This window comes from Delphinapterus leucas, chromosome 10 (genome assembly GCF_059928025.1).
Source record: "Delphinapterus leucas isolate spDelLeu-1000000601 "Yukka" chromosome 10, BTC_Dleu_Yukka2, whole genome shotgun sequence".
Lineage (NCBI taxonomy): Eukaryota > Metazoa > Chordata > Mammalia > Artiodactyla > Monodontidae > Delphinapterus > Delphinapterus leucas.
In genome coordinates this window covers 38,225,794-38,238,116 of record NC_143138.1, presented here as the reverse complement: position 1 = coordinate 38,238,116, position 12,323 = coordinate 38,225,794, and the positions used below count along the sequence as shown (strand labels likewise).

The 12,323-nt window shown below is 40.4% G+C and overlaps 1 protein-coding gene across 6 annotated transcripts in view; it reads right to left on the bottom strand.

Annotated features, from left to right (window-relative positions):
* STK38 (serine/threonine kinase 38) overlaps positions 1–8,662 on the bottom strand; it is a 43,561-nt gene extending 34,899 nt beyond the window's left edge. For 3 of the 6 annotated variants that reach the window (XM_089918812.1, XM_089918813.1, XM_089918814.1), the window contains exon 1: positions 3,790–3,925. In XM_089918812.1, coding sequence (XP_089774938.1) covers positions 3,790–3,920 — 131 coding nt within the window. In that variant the 5' untranslated portion in view covers positions 3,921–3,925. Of the gene's footprint in view, positions 1–3,032; positions 3,117–3,789; positions 3,926–8,356 lie in introns of those variants that run through there. The other 3 variants (XM_022581751.3, XM_022581750.3, XM_089918815.1) reach the window with 3 other exon arrangements.
* Positions 8,663–12,323: the final 3,661 nt, after the last annotated feature.

Genomic DNA, 12,323 nt, shown 5'->3' with positions numbered 1-12,323 from the left:
AGCACACTGAATCCAGCAACACAGAAAGAGAATAATGCATTATGACCAGGAGGGTTTACCCCGGGAACGGGAACGGAAGGTTAGTTTAACATTCAAAAATCAGTCCATGTAATTCACCACAGTGAGAGAGCAAAGGAGAAAAAACAGTATGATCATTTCAAAGATGCAGAAAAAGCATTTGACAAAATTCAACATCCACTCGTGATAAAAACTCTCAGTCTCATAGGAACATAAGGAAACTTCCCCAACCTATGAAGAGCATCTTTGAAAAAGCTACATTAACATCACAACAGTGAAATAGTGCTTTCCCACTTAAGTCAGGAACAAAAGATGTCTACTCCCACCACTTACATTCAACATTGTACCTGAAATCCTAGCCAATGTAAAAAGGCAAGAAAAAGAAAGAAAAGTTATACAGATTGGAAAGGAAGGCACAAAACTCCCTATTTGGCTATGACATGATTGTTCACATAGAAAATCCTAAGGAATCTACAAAAAAGCTACTAGAATAAGTAAATTAGCAAGTCACAGGGTATAAGGTCAATATACAAAATTCAGTTATAGTTCTATATGCTAGCAGCAAACAAGTGGAACATGAAATTTTAAATATCCACTTACAATAGCATCAAAAAACTCCAAAAATACTAGGAATAGACAAACAAAAGACACGAAAGACCTCCATCCTAAAACTACAAAATACTGCTGAGAAATATTAAAGACCTAACAAAATGGAGAGATAAGCCTCAGAAGATTCAATATTAAGATGTCAACTCTCCCTCAAACTGATCTACAGATTCAATACAATTATAACCATAATTCCATCAGGCTTTTCTGTAGAAACTGATAAGCTGATTCTAAAATTTATATGGAAATTCAAAGAACCTAGAATATCCAAAGCAATCTCGAAAAAAAACAGGAACAACAAAGTTGAGGACTTACAGTTTCTGACTTCAAAACTTACCACAAAGCTACCGTAATAAGAAAATCTGATACTGGCATAGGGACAGACAAATAAATCAATGAAACAGAATAAAGAGCCCAGACACAGGTACACAATTACACAGTACTTGATTTTCAAAAGTGCCAAAGCAACCTAATGGGGAAAAGAAAATCTTTGCAACAAATAGTGCTAAAATAACTGGATATCCATAAGGAAAATAAATAAATAAATCTCAAACCCCACCTCATACCATACACACTTATTAACTCAAGATGGATCATATAAATGTAAAAACTAAATCTATAAAACTTCCAGAAGAAAACATAAGAGAATATCTTCATGACTTAGGGGTAGGCAAAGGTTTCTTAGAGGTCACAGAATGCAATAACTACAAAAGAAAAAAATGCCAAATTAGATGAACAGGAAAGCACAGACTGGGAAACCTTTGCAAAACACAGCTACGACAAAGGACCAGTATCTAAGATATATAAGGAACTCCTAAAACTCAATGGTCAAAAAATTTGAACACTTCACAAAGGAAAATACACAAATGGCCAAAAAAAGCACATAAAGAAAAATGTTCAATATCATTAATTGTCAGAGAAATGCAAATTAAAACAATGAGGGACTCTCCTGGTGGCACAGTGGTTAAGAATCCGCCTGCCAATGCAGGGGACCCAGGTCCCACATGCCGCGGAGCAACTAAGCCCCTGCACCACAGCTGCTGAGCCTGCGCTCTGGAGCCCGCACGCCTCAACAAGAGAAGCCACCGCACTGAGAGGCCCATGCACCGCAACGAAGGGTGGCCCCCGCTCGCCACAACTGGAGAAAGCCAGTGCCCAGCAATGAAGACCCAACATAGCCAAAAGTAAATAAATTTATTTAAAAAAAAAAAAGAGGAAGAGTTTAAAAATAAAACAACAATGAAATGCCACTAAGCATCCACAAGAATAGTTAAAGTTAAAAGACTGACAACACAAATGTTAAAAAATATCTATAAAGCAACTAGAACTCTCATACACTGTTGGTAATATTTTAGAAAAAGGTCTAGCAGTTTCTTATAAAACTAAACATATACCTATGTATGTTTACAAACCAGCCATTCCACTCCTAAATATTAACCTAAGAACTGAAAACAAACGTTCACAAAGAGATCTGTACACAAATATTCAGAGAAACTTATTCAAAACAGCCCAAAACTTTAAAATGCCCAGATTTTTATCAACAAAAGAATATATAAACAAACTATGGTAGTCATAAAAGAGAATGGTACTCAGCAATATAAAGGAACAAACTATGCACACAAAAGCAACATGGATGAACCTTGAAAACATTAGGCTGAGTGCAAGATGCCTTATTCAAAAGAATCCATTATACATGTCCCATTTGTATGGAATAGACAATATTAATCTATGGTAGAAACAAAATCACAACAGTGGCCTGGGGTTGAAGGAGAATCTCCAGGGATGAACTTTCTGGGATGATAGTAATATTCTATGTCTTGATAGGGGTTTAAGTTATACAGGTGTATGTATTTGTCAAAACTCCGAAATGTACCCTTAAGGTGGTGCATTTCATTGTATGCCGATTTTCCACTCTCTTAAAATATATATAGAAAACTCCATTTGTTATACAAGCAGAAATATTCAAAAGTAAAACATATAGACATCTGCAGCATACTTTGAAGTACAAGCAAAAAGTTAAGATGAATTAATGAATGGATAAAGGAATGGATAGATCGATATGTGATAAAACAACAGATAATAGTAGAATCTATATGATGTCTGGGTATTCACTGTATAATTCTTTCAACTTTTCTGTACTTTTGAATATTTTCATAATAAAGTATTGGGAAAAAATTTTTAATTATGAGTTACTACATGGATAGTGCACACTAGATCAGTAACAATAGTTGCTACTGTAATAGGGAAGAACTTTTTGTATTCTATTACAAGTTAATCACTAAAGGGATGTTGCCTATAAGCTTAAATTATACATAAATGCCCATCTCTGGGAACCCAGGTAATGAGCATTAAGCTAAAATACCTTTGTTTAGTTCACAGGAAACATCCTGACCAGGCCCACCTGTGAATGAATGACTGCAGGGAGGAAGAAATGAACACAACGCCTCCGGAGAATGATTGGAACCAGGAAATGTTTGACTTTACTCCCTTCCCTTTTAATACAAAAGGAGCCTCAGGCAAGATGGTTCTTTAGGGGCAAACCACCTTCTCGGTTTGCTGGCTTTCTGAATAAAGTCGCTATTTCACGCCCTCAACAGCTCACCTCTCAATTTATTGGCCTGTTGTGCAGCGAGCAGTATGAGATTGGACTCGGTAATGCTACAACCCCATTAACTATGTGATTACTGTGTGAAGCACTTTGGTGGGTACTCATATATGTTTTATCTAATCCCCACAGCAGTCCTGCAAGGCAAGTAGTAGTATCCCCATTTTCCAGATGGGACAGCTGATACGCAGGAAGACTAAGAACTTGTTCCAACCTCATACAGCTACTAAATGGTAAAGGCAGGATTCTAAACCCAGATCTGGCTCCATAAGGTTTGCTCTTTCCATTACATCACACTGCCTTCACAATGAACTCTAAGGTTTGGGCCCAATTAATTTTTTTATACTACCATGAAATTTTATGTTATTGACTAGTATCAGAAATAAGTGGGTTAATAGCAAGGGCTTTGGAAATCAGTGACACTGTCACTCCACTGTACTCGAATAGGCTGTAACACGGCTGCTGCTATTCTTGTCTCCTTTCAACCATATTATGAATGTGATTTATGATACTAGATATGGATGCCAAAACCATGACACAATTTTCTCAAAATTCTTTACCTCATTTCTCGTTCTTCATGTTGAGCGATAAGGTTGCTATAAAAATTCTCCAGTGTCACTTTGGTCATTGTCACCCTTTCCTTTGTGTGATTACTCATGGCCGAGCAAGGTGTTGAGCCTGTCATTGCCATGGCTGCTAGAAACAAAGAAAAAAAGAGGTATTAGTTTTGGAGTTAGAATCCACCAATTATGCACTCTCTTACCCTATTGGTAGGAATGTAAATTGACCCAAGTTTTCTGGAGGACAAACAATATATAACAAAAAAAAGACAAACATAATACTTGGTGAAAATAAGTATACATTAATGTTTTTTGACCCGGAAATATCATCCCTAGGTATAAGGCCTACAGAAACTGTCACACAGGCTCTTAAGGGAACATGCACAAGGATGTGCATTACACAGGATGTTCACTATGCCATCACCTGTGTTATGAGAAGTTGGAGGCAATTCAGTAAGCAAATCATAAATAAAATGTTGTGGATGCATACAAAGAAATACCATACAACAGTCAGAAGCCAATCTACCTGTATCTAAAAGCAAAATGAATATATCTTTAAAGCATAGTGTTGCATTTTTTAAAAAGAAGAGAACAAGGTTACAATACCAGATACATATATTAAGAATATATAACATAGATAGTACAATTCTTTGCCATCCAGGAATCTACCTTGAAGAAATCAAAGACCCATAAGGATTCATACACAAGGGGATTCAATGCAGCATTGTAATGACAAAGAAAAACTAGAAGTAACTTGAATAACCAACAACAGAACTGATTAAATTATGGGAAAGTCCTACAATGAAATTAATATGCAGACAATTAAAATATGCTCAGGGATTCCCTGGTGGCGCAGTGGTTGAGAGTCCGCCTGATGACGCAGGGGACAGGGGTTTGTGCCCCGGTCCGGGAGGATCCCACATGCCGCGGAGCAGCTCGGCCCGTGAGCCATGGCCGCTGAGCCTGCGCTCTGCAACGGGAGAGGCCACAACAGTGAGAGGCCCGCGTACAGCAAAAAAAAAAAAAAAAAAAAAAAAAAAAGCTCAAATGTTTAATGTCAGGGAAAATATTTCCAGTCTAAGTGAAAAAGAATAGGTTAAAAAACAGAATGTATACCATTTTATGTGTTCACTGTATATGCACAGAATTATTAGAAATATATATCAAAATGTTATTAGTGGCCTAACTCTAGGCAGTGAGAATACAATAGATTTTATTCTTGTTTTCCACATTTTCTACATTTTCTTCAATGAGTGTGTACTATTACCATTAAGTTACCAAGAACTTTTAAATTTACAATTTCTATAGTTTAAAAAAATCTATGACTAAAATCTTCATCTATAGGTATATATGTACTGTGACATGGCTTATGGTTATTTGATAGACGTTTACCGTCTAGTTGAATTGACAAGTTAAAACAAAGACCTATGATGGAAACAATATTACAAAAGAAAAAACCTGAATCATAATTTCAGTGATGGAAGATATCTTAAAAACAAGAGACCCTAACCTCCTAGTTTTACATATTTGAAAACTGATACCAACAAGGTTTAAATAGCTTACAGAACTTTTTTCCCCACCTAAATTTAAATCTCATTTGCCCTAAATATTTTTTGCCAACCTACATTGTCACACCTCGCCAAATTGTTCACCAACCTTGACTTGCTCCAGCATTGGCAATAATGCTCAATATTTTATCCTTATCATGCCTTCCTCCTACAGGACCTGCCTCTATATGAAGCTGAGTAAAAATCAGGAGGGGCCAAGGGCCATTTTCAAGGACTTTTAAATTGTTTTGTAGATTAAACTTAGGCTTTTAAGGAATGTGCAAACACTTATTATTACTAAGAAAATAGGCTTAACACTAAGCAATTTTATAAAAAGATACTCAGGGAAAATCACAAAGAATACTGTCGTCAGAGAAAAAAGATTCAAAATCAAGGCTCTACTTCAAAGTCAAACATTTTGATTCATGATCCGCCAATATGATCAGTAATCACAAATTCAAGATATTGAACTCATCTCTACCTTACTATAAAATGTTACTTTTTATGGGAAAGTTTCTGCTAACACCAAAGCAAACTCAAATGTTTTTAGGCTATCAGTGGAATTTTTTTTAAAACCTCTGTTTGGTTTATGAAGCTTGGGTGTGGTTCCTTATTTGTCAGCCTGTACCCCCTCCACCCACAATGAAAACCACATGTACTTTAAGTTTGGTGAAGAAATTTTAAAAGCAGATTTAAAAACAAGTCTGAAGCGAGACAGCCCTTAGTACTCCTCCTTTGTCAGAAAATTTCTGGAGAATGTCTCTGTTTCTCTCTCTCTCTCTCTCTCTCTCTCTCTCTCTCTATATATATATATATATATATATATATATATTTTTATTTTTAAATTTTAACAAATGAAATTATTTCCACATAAAAATACAACTAGAGAGTGTTTAAGACAAACAGCGCCTTCCATATAATAGGCAATTAGTAAACCTAAGTTGAGCAAGTTAATGATTTTCAGGTGTCAACAAAGGTAAAGAACAAAATTACATGTACATTGACGGGTATATAAAATCTGAGGCACAAACATTTTGACCCATTTAAGTCACTACCATGACTTCCTAGCCTTTGTAAAAGATCAACAGATTAAGTGCACTCAAAGAAACTCATATAGCAGGCCAACAATGTTCTAGCTGAATGGTTTCCAACCTTCATACAGTCTCTGATGTAATGGCAAAGGTTGCACTGTCCTTCCCTTTGATGATTCTTCAAACCTCCTCCCCCTCCTCTTCATCCGCTCACAAAAGGGTTAGCCTAATTCTAATAACCTTTCATCAAAAGTTACAATTTCAGGTTTCCCTGGTAGCGCAGTGGTTGAGAGTCCGCCTGCCGATGCAGGGGACACGGGTTCGTGCCCCGGCCTGGGAAGATCCCACGTGCTGCGGAGCAGCTGGGCCCGTGAGCCATGGCCGCTGAGCCTGCGCGTCCGGAGCCTGTGCTCTGCAACGGGAGAGACCACAACAGTGAGCGGCCCGCGTACCGCAAAAAAAAAAAAAAAAAAAAAAAAGTTACAATTACTAGTGCCCTACAGCAATTTATAGGTTTTGTGGGCCAACCAAGTACTTTACAGGGCTTTGCCTAAAGGTTTTGACAATTCAAGCCTTCTTGCCCTGATCTATAGGCCACTGGAGGCCTTTGCCCTATTTGTTTCATTCTCCAACTCAGAATTAAGAAATAACAGGTACGTAAGAAATTCTTAAAAGTTAAAAAAAAAATTAACAAAAGAATGTGATCCTCATAAGTCAGGGCAAACATTAAAAGGAGAGCATATGAAAACTACTGTTATATTCAATCTGGATAGTTACGCATGATTAACTGATTGACTTTAAAATGGTACCCTGTTAACTCCATAAATACCCCCTTTTCTCACCAAAATTCTTTATTTCTTTGTGACTGACAACCCAATATTTGGACAATTCAACACTGGGGCTGAGACTATTCATTAAGAGTTACATATCTAATTTCTCCTACTGAACTAACCGTAAGCCACTGGAGAGCAAGCACCCTATCTTCTACTACTTTTAATATCCTTCCCCATATCATGCACAGTGCTATGCATAGTTAAGTACCTTATAAAAGATCTGCTAGGAAAACACTGGTCTCTTATGTCCATTACCCGGAGCTGAAAATATGTATGTATGACTGGGGTAGGGTTAGGACATGGAATGGTTTTCTATACAGAGTTGGATAGAGCTCTTCTCGTCTTATGAGGAAGCTGCCATCTAACGCTTGGGTGGACAGTGGAGCCTGTTATTGTGGCGGTGGTTGTTTTGTGCTTAGGGAAACCACATCCACTGCCTGGCTAATTCTAAGTCAGAGCCAAAGGGAGCTGAAAGGGAGAGGAAGCACGGGGCTTCTTCACTCCAGCCTTCCTCTGTACACTTGAAAAAGAACAAGTTTCTCTTTGTGTCGTTTAGTCAACTGGGAGATCTGGTCTCTCTACTTGCCGTTCTGCATGCTTTCTCTAAGTCTTTCTGCACAGACTTTGCTCCAAGTTCTAACTGACATTCCTTCTCCACTCATCTTAAAAGAAGAGTCTTCACTAAATTTCCCTGTGGTTTAGAGTCAGCTTCTCTGAAGGCCAGTACCCTAAGATTGACCATCAGGAAGGGGGCAGACGCAAAGGTACCAACATCTCTGCCTCACACAACACCTCTCAGGTTCTTAGAAAAAAGACAAGGAGGTGAACATTCATAACGACCGACATCCCGAAGGGCACTGAGCGGTGGCAGGGAGCAGACAAAGCAGGCAACACGGAAAGAAAGCCTGGCTCCCCGCCCCAACTGCACACGAAGACAGAGTGGACGGGGTGGGGAGCCTGGGACTGGGAAAACGCGCAAAGGACCGACAAGGAGCCTCTGGAAGCCAGGAGGAGGGAGACTGTCAGGAGGGGCCGAAAGGGCAGGGCTGGAAACAGGACGCCGGTGGGAAGGGGAAAACCACGAAAAGAGTCGGGAGAAGAGGAGAGAAGGGAAAAGTCAGGGATGGACCGAAGACAACAGCAGCTAGACACTCACCAGAGCCCCAGGGGAGGCAGGGCTGCGGGCGGCCGACAACCACAAACGCCGGCCGGGCCAGCGGTCTCGACGTGAGGAGAAGCGAAACCCCAGCACCAGCAGCCAGCCGACCAGAGGAGGGGACGGGACGCCTGAGGGGCTCTGAGGTAGGGGCCGAGGGGCGGTTACGGGTGCGAACAACAGGAAGCGCCCCAACTGCCGGAAAAGACGGCAAGCGGAGGGGCCAAGGCGGCCCGGTCCCTCTCGGCGGAGACTGCTGCCGCGGCGGCCAGGCACCCAGACTGCGCAAGCGTTACTTCCCCGCGAAGCGGTGGGGATTTCAGGTCTGCGCGTGCGCGGCCCCGCCCCTCCTCGCCTTATTCCAGCAGGAGAGGCTGGGTTGAGCGCGGAAGTGTGACGGGTGGAGCCTTCTCGGGGTGGGCGGAGCTGGGCTCGGGGGAGGGTCTTTTTATTTTTATTTTGAAATAATTATAAGCTCACAAAAAGTTGCAAAATTAGTACAAAGAGGTCCCTTTTACCCATCACCCACCCAGCTTCCCTCAACATCTTACATAACTATACTACATTATCAAAACCAGGAAATTAACACTGGCGGGATACAATTGACTAGACCAATGCAATTAACTAGATTACAAGTCTGACTCAGATTTAACCAGTTTGGCATGCACTCATTTGTGCGTGTGCGTGTGGGTGCGTGCTCGCGTTCATGTGTAGCTCCATGAAGTTTTATCACCTGTGTAATCTTGGTCCCCCACCTTCTCTTGATTTTCATCATAAATAGGTCCGCTGGAGCCCTTGGCATCCCAGTGTGTACAGAAGAACCTGCTTTTCAAGGCTACCTAGCCGCTTAGTCCATCCCACCCCTTGAGTTAAAGAGGTCCCAAGCCTTTGGTCACTCACTGGTTCCTTGAGAGTGGAGTGCAGTGCTCTTAAGTGTCAGGCTCCTGGAAACAAAGATGAGTAAGACATGGTCCCTGCCTGCCTTCAATAGAGGCCATGTAGGCAGAGAAAGAAGCGTGTGTGCAAGTCATTCACTAGTGTGTTTTGTGATATTAGGGTACCCCCACGCTCTTGTGTAACTGTGTAAGACCATAGGACTTAGTTTTATCCTTCAAGCTTGGAGTCCCAGGCTTTGTTTCCTTAATGGTCTTAAAAACATAGGCTTTCCTTGAGTACTTTCATCTTTCTAGACTTCAAAGCCTAGTTTCCTTTTGTCTTAGCACATAAAAACCACGCCGCTGGGGCTTCTCTGGTGGCTCAGTGGTTAAGAATCCGCCTGCCAATGCAGGGGACTCGGATTCAAGCCCTGGTCTCGGAAGATCCCACATGCCGCGGAGCAACTAAGCCTGAGCGCCACAACTACTGAGCCTGTGTTCTAGAGCCCGTGAGCCACAACTACTGACCCCACGTGCTGTAACTACTGACGCCCGCGTGCCTAGAGCCTGTGCTCCACAACAAGAGAAGCCACCACAATGAGAAGCCCGCAAACCACAAGAGTAGCCCCCGCTCGACAAAACTAAAGAAAGCCTGCATGCAACGAAGACCTAATGCAGCCACAAATAAATAAATTTATTTTTTAAAAAATACCACTTCACCTTTCATTCTCCTTGCCCAGGGGCCCTTCTCCCTCAGTGCCTTTTGTCAAAGTTCTCCCCATCCTTAACGACTTAGTCACAATGCCAGATGTTTGCATAGCGCTTTTCAGTCTAAAATCCACGTGCAAACACTTAATCTCAGGTGATCCTCACAGCTCTTCTTCCATTTTAATTGAGGCATAATTGACATACAGCACTGTATAAATTTGTGTACAACATAATGCTTTGACTTACATACCTCATGAAATGATTATCACAATAAGTTTAGTAAACACCCATCATCTCATATAAATACAAAATTAAAAAAACAAAACTTTCATATATAACATACAGCAGTGTAAATTATATTTATCATGGTGTGCATTACATCCCTAGTACTTGTGTTATCCTATAACTGGAAGTTTGTACCTTTTGACCACCTCATTCACCTCCCCCTCCTCACCTCACAAATCTGATCCTTTTTTCCATGAGTTTGTTCGTTTATTTGTTTTTGAAGTATAATTGATCTATATTATATTAGTTCCTGTTATACAACATACTGTTTCAATATTTCTGTACATTTCAAAATGATGTAAGTCTAATTACAAGTGTCACCATACAAAGATATTACATAGTTATTGACTATATTCTCCACACTGTACATTTCAGACCCATGACTCATTTATTTTGCAACTAGAAGTTTGTACATCTTAATCTCCCTCACCTTTTTCCCACTCACCTCCCCTCTAGCAACCACCTATTTGTTCTATCTATAACTCTGTTTCTGTTTCATGTTTGTTCATTTATATTTATTTTAGATTCCACATATAAGCGAAATCATACAGTATTTGCCTTTGTCTTTAGATTCCACATATAAGTGAAATCATACAGTATTTATCTTTGTCGGACTTATTTCACTTAGCATAATACCCTCTAGGTCCATCCATGTTGTTGCAAATGGCAAAGTTTTATTCTTTTTCATGGCTGAGTAATATTCATATGTATATGAATATTATACACACACACAAACATACCATCTTCTTTATCCATTCATCTATTGATGGGCACTTAGGTTGCTTCCATACCTTGGCTATTGTAAATAATGCTGCAATGAACATAGGAATGCATATATCTTTTCTAATTAGTGTTCTTGTTTTCTTTGGATAAATACCCAGGAGTGGAAGCTGCATCAAATGCTAGTTCTATTTTTTTAATTTTTTGAGAAATCTCCATACTGTTTTCCATAGTGGCTGCACCAATTTACATTCCCACCAATGCATGAGGATTCCCTTCTCTCCACATCCTGTTGTCTTTTTTTTTTTTTTTTTTTTGGCTGCATTGAGTCTTCGTTGCGGTCTGTGCGCTTCTCATTGCAGTGGCTTCTCTTGTTGCAGAGCACGGGCTATAGGCGCAGGGACTTCAGTAGTTGCAGCATGCCGGTTCAGCAGTTGTGGCATGCAGGCCCTAGAGCATGTGGGCTTCAGTAGTTGTGGTTCCCGGGCTCTAGAGCGCAGGCTCAGTAGTTGTGGCGCACGGACTTAGTTGCTCCGCAGCATATGGGATCTTCCAGGACCAGGGTTCGAACCTGTGTCCCCTGCATCGGTAGGTGGATTCTTAACCATTGCACCACCAGGGAAGTCCCCTGTTGTCTTTTTGAAGGCAGCTATTCGATCTTCACAGCTCTTTGGCAGGTCTCAAAGGATAAGATTTTTGTTGTTTTTTCTTTTAACTTTTCAAGATCAAGGTCTTGCCCTTTACTTTTTTTTTTAAGATTTATTTATTTATTTTTGGCTGCGTTGGGTCTTCGTTGCTGCACTCGGGCTTTTCTCTAGTTGCAGAGAGCAGGGGCTACTCTTCGTTGTGGTGCACGGACTTCTCATTGAGGTGGCTTCTCTTGCTGTGGAGCACAGGCTCTAGGCGCGCGGGCTCAGTAGTTGTGGGGCACGGGCTTAGTTGCTCTGCGGCATGTGGGATTTTCCCAGACCAGGGCTCAAACCCGTGTCCCCTGCACTGGTAGGCAGATTCTTTAACCACTGTGCCACCAGAGAAGTCCTTGCCCTTTACTTTTATTTTTGCTTTTTTTTTCTAACTTATTTATTTTTTTAACTTTTATTTTATATTGGACTATATCTAGTTTACAATGTTGTGTTAGTTTCAGGTGTACAGCAAGGTGATTCAGTTATACATATATATATATATTCTTTTTCAAATTATTTTCTCACTTCGTTTATTATAGAATATTGAGCAGAGTTCCCTGTGTTATACAGTAGGTCCTTGTTGGTTACAAGGGATACGTTTTTAGTGTTAAAGAGAAAACCACAGGCCCAAAATGGCATCACTTGTGCTAAAGCCCACGATAATAAACTTAGATTTGATACCTGATCCAATTGCAG